General features: G+C 42.6%; 1 protein-coding gene, 1 long non-coding RNA gene and 1 gene segment (V, D, J or C); 1 reads left to right on the forward strand and 2 right to left on the reverse strand.

The window, feature by feature from the left end:
- Positions 1-20,212, reverse strand: part of LOC130277220 (T cell receptor alpha variable 38-1-like) — an 82,211-nt gene extending 61,999 nt beyond the window's left edge. The window contains exon 1 of the V gene segment in view: positions 20,071-20,212.
- LOC130367543 (olfactory receptor 10G3-like) lies at positions 7,291-8,203 on the forward strand. The gene is given in 2 exon segments (XM_056570041.1): positions 7,291-7,704; positions 7,706-8,203. Coding segments are annotated over 2 exon segments (912 nt in total).
- A 6,221-nt stretch (positions 20,213-26,433) lies between the features above and the next one.
- The window catches only part of LOC130277242 (uncharacterized), a 50,375-nt gene continuing 49,712 nt past the window's right edge, over positions 26,434-27,096 (reverse strand). The window contains exon 3 of the long non-coding RNA XR_008845411.1: positions 26,434-26,549. This is a non-coding gene — a long non-coding RNA (uncharacterized LOC130277242). The remainder of the gene's footprint in view (positions 26,550-27,096) is intronic.

Genomic DNA, 27,096 nt, shown 5'->3' on the forward strand with positions numbered 1-27,096 from the left:
TACTGCGGTCAGGACTGTGTCACATATTCTATATTCTGCCTGATGGTTTTTACGCCCCAGGTGCATTATCTTGCACTTATCCACATTAAATTTCAGTTGCCAGAGTTCAGACCATTCTTCTAGTTTGCCTAAATCCTTTTCCATTTGGCGTATCCCTCCAGGAACATCAACCATGTTACATATCTTTGTGTCATCAGCAAAAAGACATACCTTACCATCGAGACCTTCTGTAATATCACTAATGAAGATATTAAACAATATTGGTCCCAGTACAGATCCCTGAGGTATCCCACTGGTGACAAGACCGTGCTCTGAATATTCTCCATTGACTACAACCCTCTGTTGTCTGTTACTCAGCCACTGCCTAATCCACTCAACAATATTGTAGTCCAAGCTCAATGACTGTAGTTTATTGATAAGTCTTCTATGTGGGACAGTGTCAAAAGCCTTACTTAAATCTAGATATGCAATGTCTACTGCCCCTCCGCCATCTATTATTTTAGTCACCCAGTCAAAAAAATCAATAAGATTTGTTTGACATGATCTCCCTGAAGTAAACCCATGTTGTTTTTCATCTTGCAATCCATGGGATTTTAGATGTTCCACAATCCTATCCTTTAGTAGAGTTTCCATTAATTTCCCCACTATTGATGTCAGACTTACTGGCCTATAGTTGCTTGATTCCTCCCTACTACCTTTCTTGTGAATGGGCACAACATTTGCTAATTTCCAATCTTCCAGGATGGCTCCTGTTACCATTGATTGGTTAAACAAATCTGTAACGGTTTTTCTAGCTCACCACTAAACTCTTTTAATAATTTTGGGTGTATCCCATCAGGCCCCTGTGATTTATTTGTCTTCACTTTAGAAAGCAAACGTAGAACCTCTTCCTCTGTAAAGACACATGCATCAAACGATTCCTTAGTTTCCCTCTCTAATAGAGGTCCTTTTCCTTCTTTTTCTTCTTTAAAAACTGAACAGAAGTATTCATTAAGGCAGTCGGCTAGCCCCTTGTTCTCTTCTACATACCTTCCTTCCTATGTTTTTAATTTAGTTATACCTTGTTTTATTTTCCTTTTTTCATTTATATATCTGAAGAATGTCTTATCCCCTTTTTTCACAGACTGAGCTAGTTTTTCTTCTGTCTGTGCTTTAGAAGTTCTTATAACTTGCTTGGCCTCTTTCTGCCTAGTCTTGTAGGTTTCCCTATCTTCATTGCTCTGGGTTGTTTTATAATTACCAAATGCTAGTTTTTTGTTTTTTATGATTTTGGCCACTTCTGCTGAGTACCACAGTGGTCTCTTCCTTTTTCTGCTTTTACTGACAAGTCTAGTGCAATTTTCTGTTGCCTTTAATAAAGCATATTTTAAGTAGTCCCATTTCTCCTGAACTCCATGTAATTTGTTCCAGTCTGATAGGGACTCATTTATGACTAATCTCATTTTTGAAAAGCCTGTTTTTCTAAAATCTAAGACTTTTATTTTTGTGTGGTGTGACTTCTTCACTGTTCTCATATTAAACCACACTGATTGGTGATCACTAGATCCCAAGCTTTCGCCAACAATAACATCATATACCAAATCCCCATTTGTGAACACCAAATCCAAAATGGCCTCCTTCCGCGTTGGCTCCTCAACCACTTGTTGTAGAGATAATCGCGGTAGGGAATTTAGAATATCTGTACTCCTGGCAGAACTAGCTAGTTTGGTTTTCCAGTTTATATGCGGAAGATTGAAGTCTCCCATAATGATAACTTCTCCTTTCATTGTCATTTTAGATATTTCTTCAACTAGTAGATCATCTACTCCTTTAACTTGGCCAGGTGGTCTGTATATCACACCTACACGAGTTACTGCATGATTACCAAACTGCAACGTAACCCAAACTGACTCTGTGGTTGCCTCACTAACTTGTATTGGGTTATATTTTATGCTATCTTTCACATATAGGGCCACTCCTCCTCCTTTCTTGCCTTCTCTGTCTCTTCTGTATAAAGAGTACCCTGGTATGCATATGTCCCTGTCATTCCTTTCATTAAACCATGTCTCAGTAACAGCCACTAAATCTACATTCTCAGATGCCATTATTGACCCAAGTTCATTGATTTTATTACCTAGACTGCGGGCATTTGTAGACAGGACTCTGAGCTTGTCATTTCTTAACCTCTGGGCTAATTACATGTTTGGGCATTGTTTCGGGGGGCAATTGGACTCATGGATTTTCACTCTTTTGCCCCCCCCCCCCCCTTCCTAGTTTAAATACTCCTTAGCAAATTCTTGGAATTGTTCACTGAGTACATTTGTTCCTTTGAGAGAAAGATGCAAACCATATTTTTTGTACAGTTCCTTTCTATTCCAAGTAGAGCTATCATGAGACACAAAGCCAAATCCTTGCTCTTGACACCATTTACTAAGCCATAAGTTGAACTCTTTAATGTGCCTCTGCCTATCATGCTGAACGCTATGCACAGGCAGAACTTCAGAAAATGAAACAGTGGATGCAAAATCCTGTACATCATTACCAAGTGTGATAAAAGATTCCTTCACCTCTGAAACTTCATTGCAAGCCAGGTCATTTGTCCCTAGATGGACAAGAACATCAACTTCCCCTTCCTGCTTTGCTTGCTTAACAATATTAAGAATACGTCTTCTATCTCTTCTAGCAGTGGCTCCCGGGAGACATCTCACAAAACCATTTTCCTTAAGCTCCACACTTCTTATAATTGAATCACCCAGCAACAGCTGCTTCCTTTTAGATTTTACTTTATCTTTTTTGTCCTTGGCTGCAGTCTTGTATACATTAGACATAGGAGTCGATGGTTCCACACCTTCTGAGCTTGAGCCAATATCCATGTTGCCCTGACATTCTGAAAGTGCTGCAAATGAATTACGGAGACGCACAGACTGTGGGACATGTCTTCTATCCACAACTCTAAGTCTTCCCGAACCAACAGTAACCCATCTGACATTTCTAGGGGTCCTCTGTGGCAGTGGAATTGCAGCAGTCCCAGTCTGAGTTTGTTTAACAGTTAATTTAAGCATCTCAGATTTCAAAAAATGCTATTTCCTGCTGCAGTAAGGAGAACTGTCTACAGATCTGGCAGCATCCAAACCTCCTAAGATTGGAACCTGAAATAAATGCACAACAATTCATGCACAGAACCAAGTCTGCCATTTTAAATAGGAGAAAAAATTCAAAAAATAAAATCTTACCTTTTTTTTTTGAGTGTAGCCACCTCCAGCCAACCTCCTGACTATCTCCTGCAATATCTCTCCAATGCACTTAGAAACAGCAGCACTTGTATACAGCAGCATGTTGGACTGCCTGTACCAGCAGCGCAAAGCAGTGGCAGACTTTCTAATGCAGGAGACAAGGCAATTTTTGGAGCCAGTGTGACTTTCAGCTGAGGCTTTGGAAGCTAATCAAAAACATCTGTTACATGCTCAAGCTTTTTGAAGAGGCAACAAGATTTGTCAGCAAGGACAACAGTTGAATTAGTAATGTTATGCCACAGAAACTCCTTCTAGAGAAAAAATTAACATGATGATTAAAGGGGTACTCCGGCACTTAGACATCTTATCCCCTATTCAAAGGATTGGGGATAAGATGCCTGATCGCGGGGGTCCCACCGCTGGGAACCCCCGTGATCTTGCACGCCGCACCCCGTTAAAATCAGTCCCCGGAGCGTGTTCGCTACGGGTCTGATTACTGTCGATCACGGGGCCGGAGCGTTGTGATGTCACGGCTCTGCCCCCGTGTGACGTCACACTCCGCCCCCTCAATGCAAGCCTATGGGAGGGGGCTTGACAGCCATCACGCCCCCTCCCATAGACTTGCATTGAGGAATGGGGCGTGACGCCACATGAGGGCGGAGTCGTGACATCACACTCTTTCGCTCGCATGGTCGGGACCCGAAGCTTCCAGCGTTGCCAGAAGCCGTTGAGATGGGTGCTGCAGCCGAGATCCCGGAGGTCCCCAGCAGCGGGACCCCCGCGATCTGACATCTTATCCCCTATCCTTTGGATAGGGGATAAGATGTCTAGTGGTGGAGTACCCCTTTCAGGAAGGAGGGAGTAAGGTTCAAAACTGTCTGGCAGTAATATAGAAGTTCTTCTTGAGGAGGAGTTAAATGAGAAAGTGGGACCGTCGAAGGGATAGGAGATGGGAAACCTACACAAGGTCACAGTGATGATGACAACGAGGACCATGAGGACCAACCCTGGCAGTATGGGATAGAGGAGGAACAAGCAGGGTCCTCGGAAAAGCTTTCAAGAATGGTGAGCTGTATGCTTTCTTGCTTGAGCAGTGACATATTGTGCGCATGAAGAAAAGAGATGAGTACTGGATAGCCAAACTCTTAGACCCTCGGGAAAAAGCCAGAATGAGGGATTTTTTTTTCACCTTTCAAGAAGGAGGCTAAATTGCATTTTTATAGGGAGGAGCTATACAGACAGCTTGTTATGGCTTTCCCACACTAAACACCTGAGGAAGGGGTCCACTCTCTGCTCCCCCCTGAGTTAATGCTCCAATCCTTCTGTCAGCACTATACCTGCAAGAGGCAGTAGGAGCAGCACGATAGAGTACATAATGACAAAGTTTTTACATCTAGTATTTCACTCTTACCTGAATTATCATGATAGGGAAAAACATCACAACCTGAACAACCAGGTTGATGCATACCTATGATGTTTCCCTTCCCTGGCAGACATCCTGAGCCAAGACCCCATGGACTTCTGGGTCACCAGATTAGACCATTGGCCAGAAATTGCCCTGGGTTTGCCATGGGTTTTCTGTCTTATCCTCCTTCCAGTGTAGCAACAGAGAGAGTAGTTCATCACCCCTAAGCAAACAAGATAGCCAGCAATGTGGAAAAACTCATGTTTGATAAAATGAATCAGACAGGGATCAGTGAGGAAGTTAAACCTCCTGTGCTAGATGTCCTGTTGTCCGCTGGCTACTGTAACTCCCACTAGTATGCGATTGCCTGCTTGTGCAGTGTGTTTTTAAACAAGCTGTTAGTTACCATGGGTCGGCGCACATCGGCATAACTTTGACATTAACTTTTCCTCAAAAGTGCTTTAAAACTACTTGAACAGGTGATCCTAGCCAAGTTTTACAGCTTATTTTCTTGCCGGTTCACAAAATGAAACTTTGCCGAACCCCTAAACCTAACATTTTGTTGCACAACCTTTAAAGGCAGTCACAGCAATCAAGTGATTTCTGTAACTCTCAATGAGACTTTTGCACTCATCTACAGGTATCTTGGCTCACTCATAAAATACTGCTCCAGCTCTCTCAGGTTTGAAGGGTGCCTTCTTCAGACTGCATGCTTCAGCTCCTTCCAAGGATAGGATTCAGATCAGGGCTCATAGAAGGCCACTTCAGAATAGTCCAATATTTTGTTCTTAGCCATTCTTGGGTGTTTTTAGCTGAATATTTGGGTCATTATCCTATTGGAAAACCTATGACCAGTGACTGAGACCAACCTTCCTGACACTGGGAAAACAATTTTTCTCCAGAATGCCTAATAGTCTTGTACAGATTGTACAAGGGTCCCAGGTGGCTTCTGCCTGACCTACTGGCCTTGATTGATAGATCTATCTCTATATTCAAATAGGAAGACATCAATAAAGGCCAGTGGGGCAGGAATAAGCCATTAAAGGGGTTCTCCGGTGCTTACACATCTTATCCCCTATCCAAAGGATAGGGGATAAGATGCCTGATCGCGGGAATCCCGCAGCTGGGGACGCCCGTGATCATGCACGCGGCACCCCGTTTGTAATCAGTCCCCGAAGCATGTTCGCTCCGGTTCTGATTACGGGCGACTACAGGGCCGGCGGCGTGTGGGACTAAGCTGCGGGACTCCTGCGATCAGGCATCTTATCCCCTATCCTTTGGATAGGGGATAAGGTGTGTAAGCACCGTAGAACCCCTTTATTTGTAATTTCCAAGTACAGAACATAGTCCTGGACTACACTTAGGCCCTATATACAGTATAGAGGACCTTTGGAGGACTAATGAAATTGTCTAAAGGGCCTGTTAAATGTCACATGTTATATGTTTATGTTACCCAGAGAGTCACCAGCTTAACACATGACCCGCAGCTTGACCTAGGGGCTTCTAGTTCAGCCCCCCTTTATAAGGAAGGGAGGTGCTGCAATCGCTCTCTTCTTTTCTTTTTTGGTTCTCTTCCTAATGGTGTACAGTCAAGACCAGAAGTCTCAGTGCTATTGTCCAGCTACCAGGAAGGCCTCAAATCTTCCGTCACTTCCAATAAGTCAAGTCTATGTCTGCTGTCACTACCTACAGTCCGGCCAAGCCTAAAGTCCATTACAAGTATAATTGGTCCCAGCAAGCTGCAAGGTCATTCTGTGTTCCTGGCCACCTCTCTGGGATTCTGGCTGAGCTGTAGAGACTATAAAAACTGTCTTACCTCAGTAAAGCCTCTGTTAAACCATAACCTGGTCGTGGACTCTCATTTTACTGCCTAGCCATTGGAAAAGCGGAGATATCGTTTGGGTGGCTCCCGATACCCAAAAACCACTCTTGCCCCTGGGGTTAATACCATCTGCCCCATCCACCTACACCATTGCACCCAGTGGGCCCGCCATTCAACGTGGCTCACCACATATTAAAATCTGTGCAGAGAAAAAGTTGACCAGTTGCCAATAGCAACCAATCTGATTGCTTCCTTCATTTTTCAGAGGCCTTTTTAGAGATTAAGGAAGCAAAGCAACCTGACTGGTTGCTATGGGCAACTGGTCATCTTTTATTTGCACAGGTTTTAATTAATCTCCCCCATAATCTACATAAACAGTTAATTATCTGGGCAGACTGTGCATTACTTCTCATATACTGATCCAGAGTTTTTATTTATTAAATTTTTTAGTCGGTTCCACAGTGGAATGCGTTTTGTTTGTAACATAGGAAATAATCCCTGAATACATTTTCTCCCTGGACTCCTTCAGGCTATAAATGATAATTTAGCATCATTTAGAAAAACAGATCACTGAGAATAACAGAATGCAATGAGCTGTAGGCAGTCCTAGGGTTCTATTCATACTGATGGTGACGAACTATTTGGGTAATACATTATCTATGGTGACTATGGTCCAGGACAGCTATAGAGCTCATCTCCAAAAGTGTCCTAATTTCCAGGCACAGAAAACCAGTTTCTTCTGAACTGTAACACATATTCTTCTGAATGACAAGGATCTCTAGATTGTATAGTGATATTGAGCCTGTCTTATATTCCCTTCTATCGCCTTAGACTATGACATTTAGAATTAAATGGACGGAAGAAATTCATCTCTGTTTGTGAACTTCGTATTGAAAGGACTGCCATGTGTTGATGAACTACAAGTACCTCTGTTTGTATTTCTCTGTATCCTCTACACCTCCACATTGGTGGGAAATGTTCTCATTATTGGAGTGGTTAAAGGCACTCGCTCTCTTCATACCCCCATGTATTTCTTTCTTGCTAACCTTTCCTTTTTGGACATTTGCTTGTCTTCTGTGACTTTACCCAGGTTACTTGCAAATGTTTTATCTATGAAGACGATTCCCTTTGGTCAGTGTGTATCACAGTTATACTTCTTCCATTTCCTAGCAAGTGCTGAGTGTTTCCTGTACACAGTCATGGCATACGACAGGTTTGCAGCTATATGTCGTCCTTTGCATTATAGCAGCATCATGAGCTGGAAATGTGTCTATGTGCCTTGCTTTTGGGGCCTGGTTAGCTGGTTCTCTGCATTCAATCACTCATACAGTACTCACTTTTCACCTTCCGTTTTGTCATTCCAATGAAATAGATTACTTCTTTTGTGATATTATCCCAGTGCTGAAACTAGCATGTGCAGACACAACACTGAATAAAACTATGATATTGGCCAACATTGCCTCCATCTCCCTAAGCTGCTTCATCCTAATCATGATTTCCTATATACACATCATTGCAGCCATAATGAGAATTAAAACTGCAGACGGGAGGAACAAAGCCTTCTCTACTTGTGTATCTCATGTTATGGTGGTGACATTATTTTATGTTCCTTGTGTATTCACTTACATGCGTCCAGACTCTGGCTCTTCCTTTGATATGGCTGCAGCTGTATTTTATACATTAATCACTCCTTCCCTAAACCCCATTATCTATAGTCTGAGGAACAAGGAGGTAAAGGAAGCTCTGAAAAAAATATTGCTTTGAATCTACTTAAGACAACTGATACATTTCTTGGTTAGGAGCTTTTCTGTAACTTGATTCTGACTTTACTATACAGTTTGCAAATGCAATAAAATACAATGTATTAGCAAGATTTATGCAAAATAAATATGCAATGTGGAAAATACAGTTACATAGGTCTTGGTTATATAGAGCATCTGAAACACACATTTTACTGGCCAGCAAACCCCACAATACCTCAGCCATACTACAGCATAGTAGAAAAGTAGAGCTGGCACTAGGCAACCACACACAAAACCGCACTGTACTACAAACAAAACCACACTGTACCACAAACAAAACCATTTACATTTTTATGCAGGAATACAGATGTGGATAAGTGGAAAACCTGGCAGAGGTTTCCTTTCCTTCCAGTAGAAAGATCCGACTTTGGCAGGTAGCGCTACACCGGCGGGGAGACACAGGAGTCAGGTGTAAAGTGGGGATACTTTTTATTAAGATTCATAAAAAGTATAGTACAGGTGCAGACAACGCGTTTCAGAGGGGCTCCCTCCTTCGTCAGGTCCTAGTTCAGTTACACCCCTGCGAAGACCCTGCTTCTGTAAATACATCGGGATTGCACTAGAGAGCCCCCAAGTCACACACGTCTCCTCACATATGTGGTGTCCCAGCACCAAAGGCTGTCCTGTGGGCTGTGGATCTCCTCGGGCAGACCTGCTGTACAGGTGTTGGGCTCATTAAGAGACTAGTTGTTTGAGCGCTTTATCAAATGTTTATTATATTTTTCATATGCACTGTATTTTATGTTATTTATCGATGTTGTACCTTTAAGAGCAGAGGAGCAATGTAAGCCGTGTGACCCTGCCTATAGAGCAGTGGGGGGGGGGGGGGGGAGTTGCCCCAGCCTAACAGCAGTTCAATGCTAGTCACTGGTTTCTACTGAGCTCAAGTGTGGTCAAGGAGTTAGTTGTATGTGGAGAAGCTCTGAGGGAAGACCATGCACCAGTCTCTTCTCAAATCCTATCCAGCCATTCTGTGAGTGATCTCCCGTACAGTGGAAAGTTATGCCCTGGCGGAGAAAGTCACAGGACCTTGTCAGAACCCTAGTGGCCTGGAAAGTCTTCCATCCATGAGTGAACTCTGTGCACCCTTTAATCCCTATAACTTTTTTTTAGTAACACCCAACCCTTCAATATCATCTTCCCATATGAGAAGGAAAAATTTGTTTTGCCTCTAAACTCTCAATTATACCAAAATCCCCCCATGGATTAATTAAACTACAAAGTTGTAAACACAACCTATTTTCCTTATCCAAAATAAGTTTAACTATACGGGCCAGATAATAAAGTTTGAAATCGGGGCCGCACAGCCCCCCTCTCCAGGTTTAGCGCATAGGACCTCATATTTCAGTCTCGCCCTTTGCCTCCCCCAAATTAAACGATTTCACTTCCTATGAAACTGATTAAACCAGAATTCTGGAATCCAAACTGGGGCTGAGTTTAACAGAGAGAGAAGCTGTGGCAAAATTATTATTTTTATCAAGGCCACTCTGTCTGCCATAGAGAGGGGGAGTTTCCCCCATACCTGCTTCTTTTTCTCAATTTTCTTTACTAAGGGATTGATATTAGCTTCCATAAACCTTTGCGGGTTGATTGTAATCAATTAACTTGTAATTACAATGTATATTGTGATCAATATACATTAACCCCTTAAGGACTTAGGGTTTTTCCGTTTTTGCACTTTTGTTTTTTCCTCCTTACCTTTTAAAAATCTTAACCCTTTCAATTTTCCACCTAAAAATCCATATTATGGCTTATTTTTTGTGTCATCAATTCTACTTTGCAGTGACATCAGTCATTTTACCCAAAAATTCACGATGAAACGGAAAAATATCATTGTGCGACAAAATCGAAGAAAAAACGCAATTTTGTAAATTTTGGGGGCTTCCGTTTCTACGCAGTGCATATTTCGGTAAAAATTACACCTTATCATTATTCTGTAGGTCCATATGGTTAAAATGATACCCTACTTATATAGGTTTGATTTTGTCGTACTTCTGGAAAAAATCATAACTACATGCAGGAAAATGTATACGTTTAAAAATGTCCTCTTCTGACCCCTATAACGTTTTTATTTTTCCACATACAGGGAGGTATGAGAGCTCATTTTTTGCGACGTGATCTGAAGTTTTTATCGGTATGATTTTTGTTTTGATCGGACCTTTTGATCACTTTTTATTCATTTTTTAATGGTATAAAAGTGACCAAAATACGCTTTTTTGGACTTTGGAATTTTTTTGCGCGTACACCATTGACCGTGCAGTTTAATTAATTATATATTTTTATAGTTCGGACATTTACGCACACGGCGATACCATATATGTTTATTTTTATTTACACAGTTTTATTTTTTTTTATGGGAAAAGTGGGGTGATTCAAACTTTTATTAGGGAAGGGGTTAAATGACCTTTATTAACACTTTTTTTTTACATTTTTTTTGCAGTGTTATAGCTCCCATAGGGACCTATAACACTGCACACACCGATCTCTCATGCCGATCACTGGCGTGTATTAACACGCCTGTGATCAGCGTTATCGGCGCTTGACTGCTCCTGCCTGGATCTCAGGCATGGAGCAGTCATTCGTCGATCGGACACCGAGGAGGCAGGTAAGGGCCCTCCCGGTGTCCTGCAAGCTGTTCGGGATGCCGCAATTTCACCGCGGCGGTCCCGAACATCCCGACTGACTAGCCGGGATACTTTTGCTTTAGAAGCGGCGGTCAGCTTTGACCACCGCTTCTAAAGGGTTAATACCGCACATCGCCGCGATCGGCAATGTGTGGTATTAGCCGCGGGTCCCGGCCGTTGATGAGCGCCGGGACCGACGCGATGTGATGCGGGGTCGCAGCGCGACCCCGCTTCATATCGCGGGAGCCGGCGCAGGACATAAATATACGTCCTGCGTCGTTAAAGGGTTAATCAGGGGCCAATTCATGTCCTGGGAAAGACTCAATCGCTGATTCAAATCTCCTAAAGCAAGTCAATCCATAATCCAAGCAAAATTGAATTTTGCACCTTCTCCTCATTTCCCAGTGTCTGGTTAACTGTACACATCTCAAAATCAAGGGCATCCCAACAAACATCCCCAGTTAACAATAACAGGGATGCACCCCAGGGGATTTACATCAACAGCCCTCCATTGACAAGGCTGTGCACACCTAGAGCTGGGTTACACTGGGGTCTGCCACACAATTCACGGCACCGTTGACATACTAGGAGCACTAGTCTTAGCAAAAAAAACCCTGGGCCACTCACTAAGATTTAGTGGTAACCTAACAGGAATACACTGTATAATGCAGGGGGATCCATGATAAGCAGTTTCCTTCCTCTTCTGGAAGCAACATACACACGTGAGACTAGATTGAAATAGAAAGAAAGTGCGCCAAATGTAAGAGTACCTCTCTCGAGATCTGTGCAAGAGTGACGTCAGCTGATCAACATACAGTATGTGCGTGGCCCTGACACAGAACGCATCAACATCTGGAAGGCTTTTATCCGTTGTGGAACAATACAATTGGACCTGGGTATTGTTCCTTCTCTGTGGTTATTTTGCAGTGTGTATCTTATGCATCTCTTATCATTGACTTTTTCTAATCCTATGTTTACTGATCCCCTGTTGAACCCTATTGTTGCTAGGAATCAAACAGCAGGGAAATGGGTTGGGATATTTGCAACATATTTTTATGTTTCAAACTAGGAAATGTTTAGCATTTTCACTGGGGGACTAGTTAGGGTGGGGCTAAACTTATTTGCTTGACTTCACACTCTTGGTACAAATAATTTAACCTGCCAGAGCCTTTTTATAGTATTGGTTTTCCAATGATCATTCAGATATAATGCTGGAGTAATACTGGCTATTTTTTCACAATATTCATAATAAATTTAAAATGTTTCTACTGTGATAGCTTGATTTTATTTGTAACCTTATCAAAGTCCCTACTAAACTGTATTACAAATAAAACGGCAGATCCACTTCTGTCTCTATCAGTTTTTCTCCTTATGTTAAAGATGTGATCTAGTATTTTGTTTGGTAACAATATGTGCTCATTTGAGGAGGCTCTACAAACACTTCTCGAAATGTAATTTGGACTGGTTGTAAAAGCCATTACTTCTTCATTAGCCTGGCGGCCAAAACCTGTTACTGCTCCCGAAAAAGGAGAAAGGAAAGCCCCTGCGTCTTCCAATACCTACTTGTATGTTTTAACACCAGCAAGCAACTGCCAATAAAAATTTATCATTTTTGGACTTTTCTAAATTTTATAAACTATATAAAATCTGCTAGCACAGTTTGTTTTTAAATAATCTGTTACTTTCCATGGGTTACCAGAATATGTTGCTGTAACTTTGACATTAAATTAGCCTTAAAAAAACTTTAAAACTACCTTAAAACATACCTAGGTTACCCTAGCAGTGTTGTATAGGGCTTTAGGGCTCTTAGGCAGTGTTGTACACATGTTTTAGGGTTATTGGTGAGTTTTGGACAGACCTTTTTTGCTCAGAACTGAACTTTTTGACAAACGTTGGAATACCTGCAAATTTTTGAATAGCTTGCTCAATTAATTTATGTTATTTTTTAAGGTAGTGTCCAGTTCGGTAACAAAGCTCTTTAATGTCTCCCTTATAGTTAATGGACTAATAGCAAATTTTACTATCAATTAACACTAACAGCAAGCACTGGTGTGGTGCTGTGCAGCGTCCGTTGCTGGGGCCGCTCTGCCAGTGGGTCGTTCCCCCCATGGGCACTGGTGTCGCGGTGGTGGTGGTCACAACCCAGTGCTACGCCATTTTATGCTAGGGACATAAGGGACCCACTCTGAATAGGTGGCCTTGACGTGGCGAGTGGGCTTGTACTTTTTGATCATAAATGTATACTAACAACCTGTTAGTTTTTGATATTATGCTGAGAAGCAATCAGATCATTATACAAGATTGTAGATGTGCACCATGTCTGTTTTCTACCCGAATTCACACTGTGTTTTCTATCCCCTCCTTTTTTTTGTTTGAACATGTGCTGCACTCTTCCCCACCCCCTCAGCCCAACCCTATATAAGTAGTAGTTAGCTACACAAGGGCCATTTCTTTCCTAGCAGCCTCCCAATCTGACTGAGAGAGCATGGTAAATGAGCTTTTACACCTTCTTCACACTGGTGTGGTGCTGTGTGGCGTCCGTTGCTGCCGTGGCGCAGTGTCTGCGGGGAGGTGTGACCCATAGACTGGTTTTAGTGGCATTGGGGCCGCTCTGCCAGTGGGTCGTTCCCCCCGTGGGCACTGGTGTCGCGGTGGTGGTGGTCGCCGCCCAGTGCTATGCCATTTTATGCTGGGACGTTAGGGACCCACTCTAAATAGGTGGCCTTGACGTGGTGAGTGGGCTTGTACTTTTTGATCAAAAATGTATACTAACAACCTGTTAGCTTTTGATATTATGGTGAGAAGCAATCAGATCATTATTCAAGATTGTAGATGTGCACCATGTCTGTTTTCTACCCGAATTCACATTATTATAACCGAAACTGTAGGCAAAGTGCATATAACCAGTTTAATAGACATCTATATGGTATTTGCAAATTGGGCTACACAGCGTTTATAACACCATCAGAGGCTATGAGAAAATACTGTGTATTCCATCATTATATATACATCGGATCAGTTCTATAGTTGAGGCAGTTTAGAAATCTGTGGCCAAGCACCAAAATCCCGATTGCCTCCCTATTAGTAAACCTCAAAGGCCTGGCAGTTATTACATATTTTCCCAGTAGATGTCACTAATGTATAAGCAATACATTATGCATTGTAATGCACATAGGCAAACAGATAACACTTTAGTGCAATGTTAAAGGGGTTATCCAGCAAAATGGTTTCCTCAATAAAAGTGACCAAGCTGTGTGATAACATAATAAAATCCTATATTTACCTCTCTCACTGACCCATAGCCTCTGGTATCACGTTGTCCAGTCTCCAGTGAACTTTGCTTCCAGGAACTGCAGAGAATACATCACATTGCTGCTCAACTGATCACTGGCTACAGCGCTGTTTAACCTCAGTCAGTAATAGCAAATGTGGTGTCAATATTTAAAAAAAAAAAAAAAAGACCCCCAGGAATTATAGACCTGTTAGTTTAACTCCTGTTATATGTAAACTGTTTGAGGGTTTTCTAAGAGATGCTATTTTGGAGTAGCACTATGAAAATTAATGTAAAAATCCATATAAGCATGTGTTTATGAGGGATCGGTCCTGTCAAACTAACCTGATCAGCTTTTATGAGGAGGTGAGCTCCAGACTGGACCAGGGGCAATCGCTGGATGTCGTGTATATTGATTTTTCAAATGCATTTGGTACAGTACTACATAAAGTAACTGGCTCAGCAATAGGAAAAAGAAAACAGGGTAGTTATTATTGGTACATACTCCAATTAGGTCACTATGGGGTACCCCAGGGGTCAATTTTGGGACCTAGTCTATTTAATATAATTATTAACTAGCTGAGTACCAGTGTTGCCCGTTCTTCCTACCTTAACCTTTTGGGAGAGGAAAAGCAAAAATCATGCCCTCGTCCTTGTATACCATACTCAAATGCCATCCTCATATCCCATTCTCACAACCCGATCTCATATTATGTCCTTATATACTGACTTCATATCCTGACCCCATATCCTGATCTCATATTCAGACCTCTCATCCCTTCCTCATATTCCAGCCTCATATCCTGTCATTCAAGCTCCAGAGGCTTCTAGCAGCCTGTTGGGGATGTGGATTATTTGACCTGCTTCTCATACTGTTTACAAAGTATCCACCAGATGCCATTTTTACCTCAGTGCATGCACATGTTAAGCAGTATAAAGTAATACAGTATGTGTCAGACATGTTTAGGCTCACAGTACCCAAACAGGGATATATAGACAGAGATTAATTTACCACTGCACTACATCCTGTATTCATTAGAAGCAGATAGCTTGTGGTACTGGGTTACTGCACATGTATATGTCTCCTAAATATAAGGGTATTTGTGTATACACTAAAAACCTCTATATAAGTCCACCTCTTTAAGTTGACCACCCTCTTATCCAAACCAGAGATCATTTGCAGATTGTCATCAGTGCCAGCTTTAGCCATAGGCAGAGTAGGCGGCTGCCTAGAGCACTCCCTTAATGAGGGGGTCACCTTTTTTTGTGAAGCCGGCAGCGCTGCGTTGGCTTCTCTATCCGACTGTCAGGAGCGCAGATTTTCACTTCATACACTGTAATAATTACTGTGTATGTCATGTGATGTGACAGTGCTGTTCCTAACACCCGGATAGAGGAGCCAGCGCAGTGCCGCTGCACTCTCCTTCACGATTATCCAGGGCTTGAGTCTTGCAGGACAGACCCTAAAAATGGTTAATATATTGTTTTCATATTATGTTGTGTTATTTATATATGTTTGTACCTTTAAGAGAGGAGCTGTGTAAACCCATGTGACCCTGCCTGCCAAAAGGAACCTTTAAATTCTTAGCCATATAGTGTAGTGGGGAGGGGAGTTGCCCCAGTTCAGCCTAGAGCTGTCCGCAGAGCACAAGTCTGGTAAAGGTGTGAGGTGTGTGGAGAAGCTCTAAGGGAAGGCCCAGATCAAATCTATCTTATCCAATCATTCTGCAAGGATCCCCCACGCATAGGAAATTCAAGCCTGGCGGAGAAAGCTACAGGACCTTGACAGAACCCTAGTTACCAGGATGAATCTTCAATCCTATCTCATGTCAGTATCAATCTATTGGGTAAAAGCACCACAAGTCCCATCAAAGCAACAGGGCTCCCAAGGGGTTATGCTGCATCCTCTCCACTCTGCACCATACTGTCTGTGTATTAACATCTACATCCTGATCAGTAAAGACAGTTATCCACAACCTGACATTGGTGTGTTCCTTTACTCCCCCCTGTCTGGCCCAGGAGAAGCTGTCTCCAACCTTGGACCATGTATAGGCTAATGGTGCCCTGGCGTCACAAAGTGATAAGGTATTTCCTAGCACCCCCCGTGGCTACCACAAATGTGTCACCTCAGTAGTAAGGTGATTATATGAAGAGGAGGTTTGTTACAGTTTGTGTGAATCCAGTAGTAAGGATATAACATGAGGAGGGGTTTGTTACAGTTTGTCACCCCAGTATTAACCCCTTAAGGACGCAGAACGTAAATGTACGTCCTGGTGCGGTGGTGCTTAACGCACCAGGATGTACATTTACGTCCTGTGCATAACCGCGGGCATCGGAGCGATGCCCGTGTCATGCGCGGCTGATCCCGGCTGCTGATCGCAGCCAGGGACCGGCCGGCAATGGCCAACGCCCGCGATCTCGCGGGCGTCCGCCATTAACCCCTCAGTGCCGGGATCAATACAGATCCCGGCATCTGCGGCAGTGCGCGATTTCAATGAATGATCGGATCGCCCGCAGCGCTGTGGTGGGGATCCGATCATTCAGAACGCCGCACGGAGGTCCCCTCACCTTCCTTGTTACGCCGAGCGCTCCGGGTCCCCGCTCCTCCCCGGAGCGCTCGCAGCGTTCTCTCATTCGCAGCGCCCCGGTCAGACCTGCTGACCGGGTGCGCTGCGATATTACTCCCAGGCGGGATGCGATTCGCGATGCGGGACGCGCCCGCTCGCGATGCGCATCTCGGCTCCCGTACCTGACCCGTTCCCCGTCTGTGTTGTCCCGGCGCGCGCGCGCCGGGTCTCTGCCATTTAAAGGGCCGCTGCGCCACTGATTGGAGCAGCAGGCCTAATCAGTATTCTCACCTGTGCACTCCTTATTTATACCTCACTTCCCCTGCACTCCCTCGCCGGATCTTGTTGCCATTGTGCCAGTGAAAGCGTTTCCTTGTGTGTTCCTAGCCTGTGTTCCAGACCTCCTGCCGTTGCCCCTGACTACGATCCTTGCTGCCTGCCCTGACCTTCTGCTACGTCCGACCTTGCTCTTGTCTACTCCCTTGTACCGCGCCTATCTTCAGCAGTCAGAGAGGTTGAGCCGTTGCTGGTGGATACGACCTGGTTGCTACCGCCGCTGCAAGACCATCCCGCTTTGCGGCGGGCTCTGGTGAATACCAGTAGCAACTTAGAACCGGTCCACCAGCACGGTCCACGCCAATCCCTCTCTGGCACAGAGGATCCACCTCCAGCCAGCCGAATGGTGACATTCCTCCTCCCGGCTCCTTCTGCTCTGGTCTGAGATCGAGCAGACCAGAACAGAAGATGACCGATAACACTGATCTGTTCTATGTCCTATACATAGAACAGATCAGTATTAGCAATCATGGTATTGCTATGAATAGTCCCCTATGGGGACTATTCAAGTGTAAAAAAAAAAATGTAAAAGTTAAAGTAAAAAAAAAAGTGAAAAATAAATTTAATAGACATATTTGGTATCGCCGCGTGCGTAAATGTCCGAACTATTAAAATAAAATGTTATTGATCCCATACGGTGAACGGCGTGAACGTAAAAAAAAAGTCCAAAATTGCTACTTTTTTAATACATTTTATTTAAAAAAATTATGAAAAATGTATTAAAAGTTTTTTATATGCAAATATGGTATCAAAAAAAGTACAGATCATGGCGCAAGAAATGAGCCCTCATACCACCGCTTATACAGAAAAATAAAAAAGTTAGAGGTCATCAAAATAAAAGGATTATAAACGTACTAATTTGGTTAAAAAGTTTGTGATTTTTTTTTAAGCGCAACAATAATAGAAAAGTATGTAATAATGGGTATCATTTTAATCGTATTGACCCTCAAAATAAAGAACATATGTAATTTTTACTGTAAATTGTACGGCGTGAAAACGAAACCTTCCAAAATTAGCGAAATTGCATTTTTCTTTTTAATTTCCCCACAAAAATTGTGTTTTTTGGTTGCACCATACATTTTATGATATAATGAGCAATATCATTACAAAGGGCAACTGGTCGCGCAAAAAACAAGCCCTCATACTAGTCTGGCGATGAAAATATAAGAGTTATTATTTTTAGAAGGCGAGGAGGAAAAAATGAAAACGTAAAAATTAAATTGTCTGAGTCCTTAAGGCCAAAATGGGCTGAGTCCTTAAGGGGTTAAGGAGATTTTCATGAGAAGGAGGTTTGTTACAGTGTGTCACTCCAAAAGTAAGGACATTAAATGGGGGAGGGGGGTTGTTACAGTGTGTAACCCCAGTAGTAAGTTGGGGCGTGTCAACGGGCAGAACCAATGGCGGCGGAAAAATAAGCTTTTGCCTTGGGTGGCATAAATCCTTGCACTAGCATTGATTGTCATACTACTAAGGGTGTAAGGATTGCGGTCACAGGGGGGTGACTGTGACCAGGCCCAAAGTGGCGGGGAACCTAACAAACTGCACACTTATCCACCTTGCTCCTATACACAATCTTGTAGCAATGTGCATAAGAGCAAAGTGAGTGACTGCGGGCCCTCACAGAAGCAGAGAGAAGATCTCAAGTACCTGCTATCAGATACAGAAACAGTGGCCAGTGAACTTACCTTTCTGTATGGGTCCCTCAGGCAGATTGATAAACCTGGGCCATTGTCACCATTATACACATCATGCATCTGGTAACTGTTTATTTTATTCCTCTGCATGGGTAAGACATAACAATGTAAGAATTCAGGTAAAATCTGACATCACCACTTGTAACTCACTAAAATGGCCTTAAAGGACAAGTATCATATAAAAAAAAAAACTTATCTGCAGGGGTCCGAGTGCTGGGGCCCCCTGCAATCTCCTGTTTAGAGCCCCTGCTCTCCTTTACATGCCTCCTCCATAAAGCTCTATGGGAGAGCCAAAGATTGCTGAACAGTTCTCCCATAGAGCTACAGTACATGGAGGGGGTGTGGCGGCTCCCGCTTCAGGCGGGGGTTGTGACGCGCCTCTGTAAAGGAGACCCGGAGCTCTAAACAGGAGATCGCGGTGGGCCCTAGCGCTCGGACCCCTCCCCTTTGGATAGGGGATATGTTTTTTTTACATGAAAATTGTCCTTTAACTTTCTTCCTTCAGGGGTCACTGACACTAACTCAGCTCTGCAAATACAATCTATGGAGAACCTTCAGAAATATCATGTGAGGCTTCTGGATATGAATTCACCAGTTACTGGCTGGCCTGGCAAAAACATGTTCCACTAAAAGAACTTGTGTATATAGGACATACTGACCCATCTGATGGCTACACCAGAATCACCGACCACCACAGAACTTTCTGCAACAAATCTGCCATATGAGAATTCACCTAATATCATTGGTTTCAAAAATTCACACCCCATACTGGGAAAACACATTAATGTACATTGATGACTTGGCCAGGGAGAAGGAATGATATTTTATTTCCTCCCAGTCGTGTGTAAACTATGTTTATCTTAGCTACCGAAGATTCTGGTCATGTGACCCTGTACAGTTACGACTGTATATATATATATATATAGGAAATATTGTGCGCTAACAGAAGAGATGAAGCTTATCCTCAGCATCTTTCTTCTGCTCCTCTATATGGGTAAGAGAACAGGTGAGGGGAGATATAATGATATATATGATACTTGTGTCACCAATCCAGTCATCTCTTTTCCATTTCTCTATGTTATTCAGGGGTCAGGGCTGAGGTTCAGCTCCTACAGCCACAGTCAGAATCTGTACAATATGGAGGACAAGTCCAGTTATCATGTATTACTTCTGGATATCAGTTTACTGACTATCTCATTGCTTGGCTCAAACAAGTTCCTAGAAATAAACCTGAGTACATGGGTTATATATATCCTTCGGATGGATGGACATATTTCACAGATTTATTTAAAGGAAGATTTACCTTTAGGACGGATAATAGTAAGAACATGGCTTACCTGGAGATAAGAGAAGTAAAGTCAGAAGATGCTGCTGTTTATTACTGCGCTCGAGATCCACAGTGATCATATAACTCCCCGGCTCATACACTAATATCCTGTACACATTATCCTCATATCTCTGCCACAACGACGGGTACAGACATCTGTGATAGGGCACAATATATATAACAGATGTCAGCTGCTGGTGCCCATCATCAGATAAGCCTTGTTGGCAGTTACTAGAAAAGGCGCCTGGTTATCTTCCTAGTAGAATATATTTTTTGGTGTCTGTAGTGGATACCAGTAATAATAAATGACTATTCTCTGTATTTATTTATGATCAGTTGGATGAAACAGAAAGGTTAAATACATTTTATCTCATGAATGATTTTGTCCAATAGTTGTGACCACCTGCTGATTTCATGCTGGTCACAAATACACAGCCATGCAGGGGAACAATACGCACAACCAGCACGTAGGACATTATCATTTGAAACATAAATCTTACACAAAATATCATGTGCAAGAAGAAATGTAGGAGACCATTGAGGCTTGTGACTGGCTGCAGCCACCCATGCTAAGTAAACAAGGAAGTCAATAGGGTACTTTCATTGTGCAGTTTGGAGCACTAGTGGAGTGGTAGGTATGGGGACAGAAAACCCTTTAAAATTTTCATAAATGATTGACAAGGAATCACTAACCCTTTTTGTTAAGAAGAATAGGCCACTGCCAAACACCTCTGACTGTGACCTATCTCTCATAGGAATTAAGGATTTACATGTCAAAATCCAGCACTCCTAATCCTCCAACTCATCATTGTAGTTCAGGACTGCAACGAAGTTCAAACAACACCCAATATGATTAAAACATTATGTGGTGACACGGGGTGGTGTTAGTGGAAATACCTGATCACTTTGTGACGCCATGGCACATTTATCCTATACATGGTCCAAGGTTGGGGACAGCTTCTCCTGGGCCATGGAAATAAAGTTTGAAGAAAAAATGCACTGTAGCGGCACTTCCACCAATAGAGAGGATATGCAGGTAGTTGTAAGTTTCAAAGTAAGCTCCTTTATTAGAAGGCTTGGTACAGGCTTGGTGGCAAAACACATTTTGGGAGGGTAATCTCCCTTTCTCAGTTGCAGGTATATGGGTCGCATGCAAGATGGAGGGGTGAGGGAGTATATATACACACAGTAAAAAAATAAAATAAAAAAAAGACGAAAAGGGTGCCAAAATGTTAATAATCGTGATGTCATGAATTAGCATAAACATTGCCATCAATTAGCATAAACATGAGAAGAAGTGCTAAAGTGTGATAAAGACATTCTGATACATTATATTATTAAATATATATATATATATATATATATATATATATATATATATATATATAAAATATATTAAAAGCAATGCACAAATACAGGTAAGGTATGATGAAGATAAGTAGCACCAATCCAGAGGGGTTGTACAGTCCCAAAGTGTTTCGGTGCCAATCCGTGGCACGTGAAGATGTTTTGAAGATGGTTACCTATCAGGTAGTGTTGTGTATGGACAACGACCAATCACGTAGCAGTCATGGAAAAAACAGGTATTCGGGTACCTCATTGTGGATGGCGACCAATCACGGAGCAGTCTTGGAGAAAACAGGTATTCGGGAACCTTGGTATCAGTAATAGCTGACATTCTCAATGCATTCGTTCAGCATGGTACCAGGGATTTGAGGGTGAAAACTCCAAAAGTTTTCTCTTCTATAGAGGGTGGCAAAACATTGGTTGGTGTCGATGGGAATATGTTCGATTGGAGTGATGCTGAAACATTTGAAATTGCAGTCATTTTTAGCTGCTCCATGATGGGCCAGACACATCTACGTCAGGTTACGGATAACTGTTTTTACTGAGCAGGGTGCAGATGGTATAACACACACAGCTTGCCTTTGATGGGAGAGTGCAGCGTAACCCCTTGGGAGCCCTTTTGCCTTGCTGAGATTTGTGGTGTTTACACCAAACAGATTAATACTGATTTGTGAGACGGAAGAATGAGTTCTGGTTGCTAGGCTCCTGTCAAGGTACTGAAGACTGTTCCGCAGAGGCATGAATTTCCTCCTTGTGAGTAATACTTGCAGGATGACCAGTTGAGAGATTAGATTTGAAGTAGGCCTCTCCTTTGAGCAGCACACCTGAGCTAAGCTGTGCTAAGCTTTTGCTCAGAAGCTTTGTTGGAACTAGACTGACTATTTTCTCCCCTGCAACTTACTATACAGGGGATACTTTAGGGTTTCTCAGTGGCAGGCATGGTCACATGGGATTCACTGCTCACAATTAAAGATAAAGTAACATGGAAAACATATGTACATGTAACAATAATGAAATTAATTTAAGAAAATATATTATTCTGATATTATAGTACTTACATATTTAATCCAACAACAGAACTCTGGTGGACCCAACACCTTGTGCTGCCAAGCTGCCACAGACAGTCCAAAGCTATGGGGACAGCTACTGGTGCTGGGACACCACTATATTTTATTAGTATTCATTAAAATACAGTATTAAACATTACATAGTATTAGATACAGGGCTCAAGTCCTGCAGGAATGCATGGGAACTGAGTTCCTGCACTTTTTCCACAGCAGGAACACTGTTCCCATTAGCAGGAATCCTGCAGAACAAGCCCTTAAGTGGAAATCTTGGGTGAGTTCCCACCCTATTTTTCTCAGGACTTGAACCCTGATTAGATGGTACATGACAAAACTAGTGCAAAAAGAAATTAGCTACCTGTTCTATAATTGTGTAAATACACTCGCACTTTTTTTTGTATTTTTTTCACTTGGTGTACACTATGTTTATACTGAGTTCCCCTTGGGTTAAGAAGGACTAGTACAAGTAGTGATAAGCCCAGATGTACATCACTATGATAAAATGGAGACTTATTGTCATGTCTGTCTTGGTCTGTGTTCACACACAGCCTATTGGTTTTGCTTTGTGTGAACAGTTTTATGTTCCCTGGTTAGGGAAAGTTAATGTCTCTGGCTTTTTCAGCTTCAGCCTCTGTTAACCAATAGCCTTTTGGTTGTGTCTATTTAATGTCAGCCCAGTCTAGCCACTATCATGGTGATTATCCTCATTATATCCTGACTTGCTGCAATGCTGGACATGGTGTTAATTGAGGCTGGGTGAAACTCTTCTCATTTGAGCTTTTAATCTACTATCTCTGTTTTAGCATACACTTTGTATTTTCTGGTTTTAGCCTTGTTATTTGGCATGCTCTTTTTTAAGCTGTGTTTGTTTAGTCGGTTTTAGGATTTATTTATCCTTTCTGCTATGTGTCTGTTCACACTGTGTTTTCTCTTGTATCCGTTTATATGAAGTTCTGTGTTTTATATTTTGGTTTTCCTACTGGGCCAGCATCCTGACCTTGGTGGAGTGTGAGGCTGGCCAGTAGTCTATTTGGATTTATTATTAATGGCTACTCCTGTAGTGTAGTGGAGTGTCCAATTTGTGTTTCCAGTGTCCTATGTTAGGCATCCCTGTTTCTGCTCCATGGGGACATCCTTGTCTACTGGAGGTGTTCTGAAGGGATTGTGATATCTGTCTTGTGTTCAGTGTGATCATTGTTCTATAAATTTATCCTGTGTATCTGGCATTCCTATTACCTGTCCATGGGGACTTCGTGTCTACTGGAGGTTTTGCATAGGGAATGCGTATATTCCTGATTAGTGATAGATCCCTGTTTCTGGTCCAATGGGACATTATGTCTATTGGACGTTCTGGGGGGATTATGCTATATTCCTGTCTGTTCCTATAGTTAATGTTTTCCGTTTTCCGGTCTAGTGTTTTGAACTCTATGTTCATTTGTTCTTGATTTCAGATCTCTGGAGTTTTGTACATGACTACTGATCTATAGTGTCCTCTGTTCACGACCACTGAGTCCTCTATTCATGTCCGATGATCTATGGTGTCCTCTGTTCATGTCTGCTGATAGTGTCCTCTGTGCTGTTCTCTGATCTGTGTACTCTGAACTTATATATTATAGAGCTGTATGTTCCTGTTATGTTTCTGGTTTGTGACCGACTATTTATTAGTATGTGTTTTTAATTAGGCCCCTGCACTTTAGTTCATGAAGGGACCGGCGCCCAGTTGTTCATCCACCGGTTGGGTGGATGGGCAAGTAGGCAGGGAGAGATGGTTTTAGGGTCAGTTTAGGGCTCACTCTTCCTGTCCCCTGGTCAGTCCCTGACACTTATCTTGATTTTTGTATTCAATATTCTGTACTACTCTATACCTATGCCAGGGTTAGCTGCTCCTTTGGACACCAGGTAAAGGTGGCTTCATTAAATTTTTTTGGCGACACTGTATACTGTACAAGACCCTGAAGAAGCTCCTGTCCTCTACATAAACAGTGATTTACACCTTCCAGTAGATCTTTCTTACTTTTATATGTAAAGACTTGCTTTATCTGTATTAGGTATCGACTTATTTTATTATAAGAATAAAGTTGCAGTTTACAAAAGTCCCCTTTTGAAATCAAAACTAAAACCACAATACTGTAGTTTGCACAGAGAAGCTCAGTAGATTTTTTGAAATAATTTTTTCTTAAAGGATATCATCATATATATGATGTCTTACACAGGAATAGTCATCTAAAATTAATATTCTTAGACTCTCATGTGGTGTGAAGAGGGCAGATGGAATTACCCTAGGGGCAGATGGCATTAACCCCTTGTATTCATGATGCCAGGGCATGGTTTATCCTCTACACCACCCAAAGGAATACCACTGGATCCTGGGCTAGGCACGGAGGCAAATAATGACCCAACACCAAGTTAAGGAACAACGGCAGCTTTACTGAGTCAGACAGGTGAGTCTATACAGCTTGGCTAGGCCCACAGAGGTGACCAGTGACTTCAGAGACCCCAGGGCTTGCTGGGACTTATAGTAGACTTGGACTATTTGATGCAGGCCACGCTGACTTGGACTGACTTGACTGAGATTGACTATACCCCGTTTGTAGGTTACCAGGCTTTGACTTGGACCTGGGGGGTAGTGGACTTGTGGATCAGTAGTAGACTTTGGCCTCTTCTGGACTCCAGACACACTCTTATAGGACTTGACCTTACTGCAACTCAGCTAAGCAGGTAGAGAGCAGAGCTCCAAGAGAGAGAACTAGCTCCACCCAGGGCTTATATGGGGGAGACTAGGAGGGGTCCCATAGGTCACCCTTAGGGCACATGGTCACTAGTACCTCACTGGGTTACAATCACATGACAACAGGTCTTGAAGGCACAACACATTTTATATGCAATACACTATATAACACAGGCACTTAGGAATATACATAGGTTACAGGTGAAGGGGGGGCCCAGGGGTCACTATATGGAGACTGCCCGACGGGGCAGCAAGGGTACAGGGGTGCAACTCCTGTACTGGGCCACCACAAACTCCTCCTCTTAACAACAGCCGTCCTTGGGGCCCAGTCCTGGAGGGCAGACTACATTAAAGTGGCCACTGGAGCTTGGTGATAACAAACAGTTCCTGGGGTATTGATACCAAATGTCCTTCTCAGGGCTGGTGAATAAATAACAAATAACTGGGGACGAGTCCATGTGGCATTGGTGAAAATGTCCTTACATGCGCCTTTGTTAGCAAGGGTGTTGATAACTGAAATGGTTATGGAATGTGAAGTTTTTGAGTCTTGTAACTGCATACATAAACACCCATTTAATTCGGATCAGGCTGCCGGAGGCTTTCTACCCGAATGCCTAAGCTGTTGGGGCCATTTGGCAATAGCTACTTCTCCTCAAAACACTATACACAAGGATATAAATTTTTAGACAACATAACATTATTACCTTTATACATGGTAGGTCTGTTATTATACTTGTTTATCAAGCTCCCAGGAGAACTCTCTGGCCAGAAGAGTACCCTGAACATGGTGGACAGGAAAATAGACATTTGACATTACTGACTATTATCGACTGGATGATATACACTGGTTAGCTACAGTCCTAACTAGACATGGCATTTGACTAGTTTATACACAAAGCACTATGTACACATTAGCATTTTCTATGCTAGACTGACTAGATATCAATGTATATTACACTGATAACTTTATACAAAGGTACTATTACTATTCTCTGTACTTGGCTGGTAACTGTCCCTGGCAGTGAGGTAGTGAATACGCTTCACCTGACATAGTCAGGATACCGAACTGGAGCTGCAAAGATCCGGCACTTGCAGGACTAAGGCAGTGTCTAGGAGCAGGGAATGGTGTCGATGCAGGTAAGGCACAGGTGTGGGTGTCGGCGGTGCAACTTCAAATAGCAACATAAAGGAACAAAGGAAGAGTCCAAGAGAAATCGCACTCACCATCCACAGGCTTTATTCATAGGAGTGTCGGCATAGCTAGCACGGGCAGGGGCACACCGGGGCATGTTGTTTCACGCTGGTGTGCGCTTCTTCTAGCCGGAGTGACATTGATAGTCAGGATACCTCCTTTACAAATTGCCAGGGGTATAAAAGACATTAAACGTGTTTTTGTACAAACACGTTATATACATTTATTACAATGTGCCTGAAACAATACAACAACGACAATATTTGCATTACTTGTGCAAAAATGTATTATATATATATATATATATATATATATATATATATATATATTATTCTGAATATATATTTTTGGAGTACAGCTCCACAGTTCTGGTATGTTTAGAGTTCTCAGTAAAAGGATCACGGCTAGAAGCTGGGCAGGTACACTTATGCAAATGGTTACAGGAGTTCTTGGTGAGTCCACCAGGCACTTTTCTTAAACGTTGCAGGAACCTGAAAACAACAATAGTACTTCATAAAACAAAGTTAGTGACTTATTAGCAAAGTTATCACTTGTAGACTCTTCAGCCCGGGTATTTGCCATCGCAGCCTCGCCTGTTGGACTGCTTCCGAGGCTGGGACATATAACGGGGTCCACAGGACTGTGCCCCCTCCAATGGGCTCACTTGGGTATTCCAATTTACCCGGGATAAGGTAGACTCGGTAA

Source organism: Hyla sarda, chromosome 1, assembly GCF_029499605.1.
Source record: "Hyla sarda isolate aHylSar1 chromosome 1, aHylSar1.hap1, whole genome shotgun sequence".
Lineage (NCBI taxonomy): Eukaryota > Metazoa > Chordata > Amphibia > Anura > Hylidae > Hyla > Hyla sarda.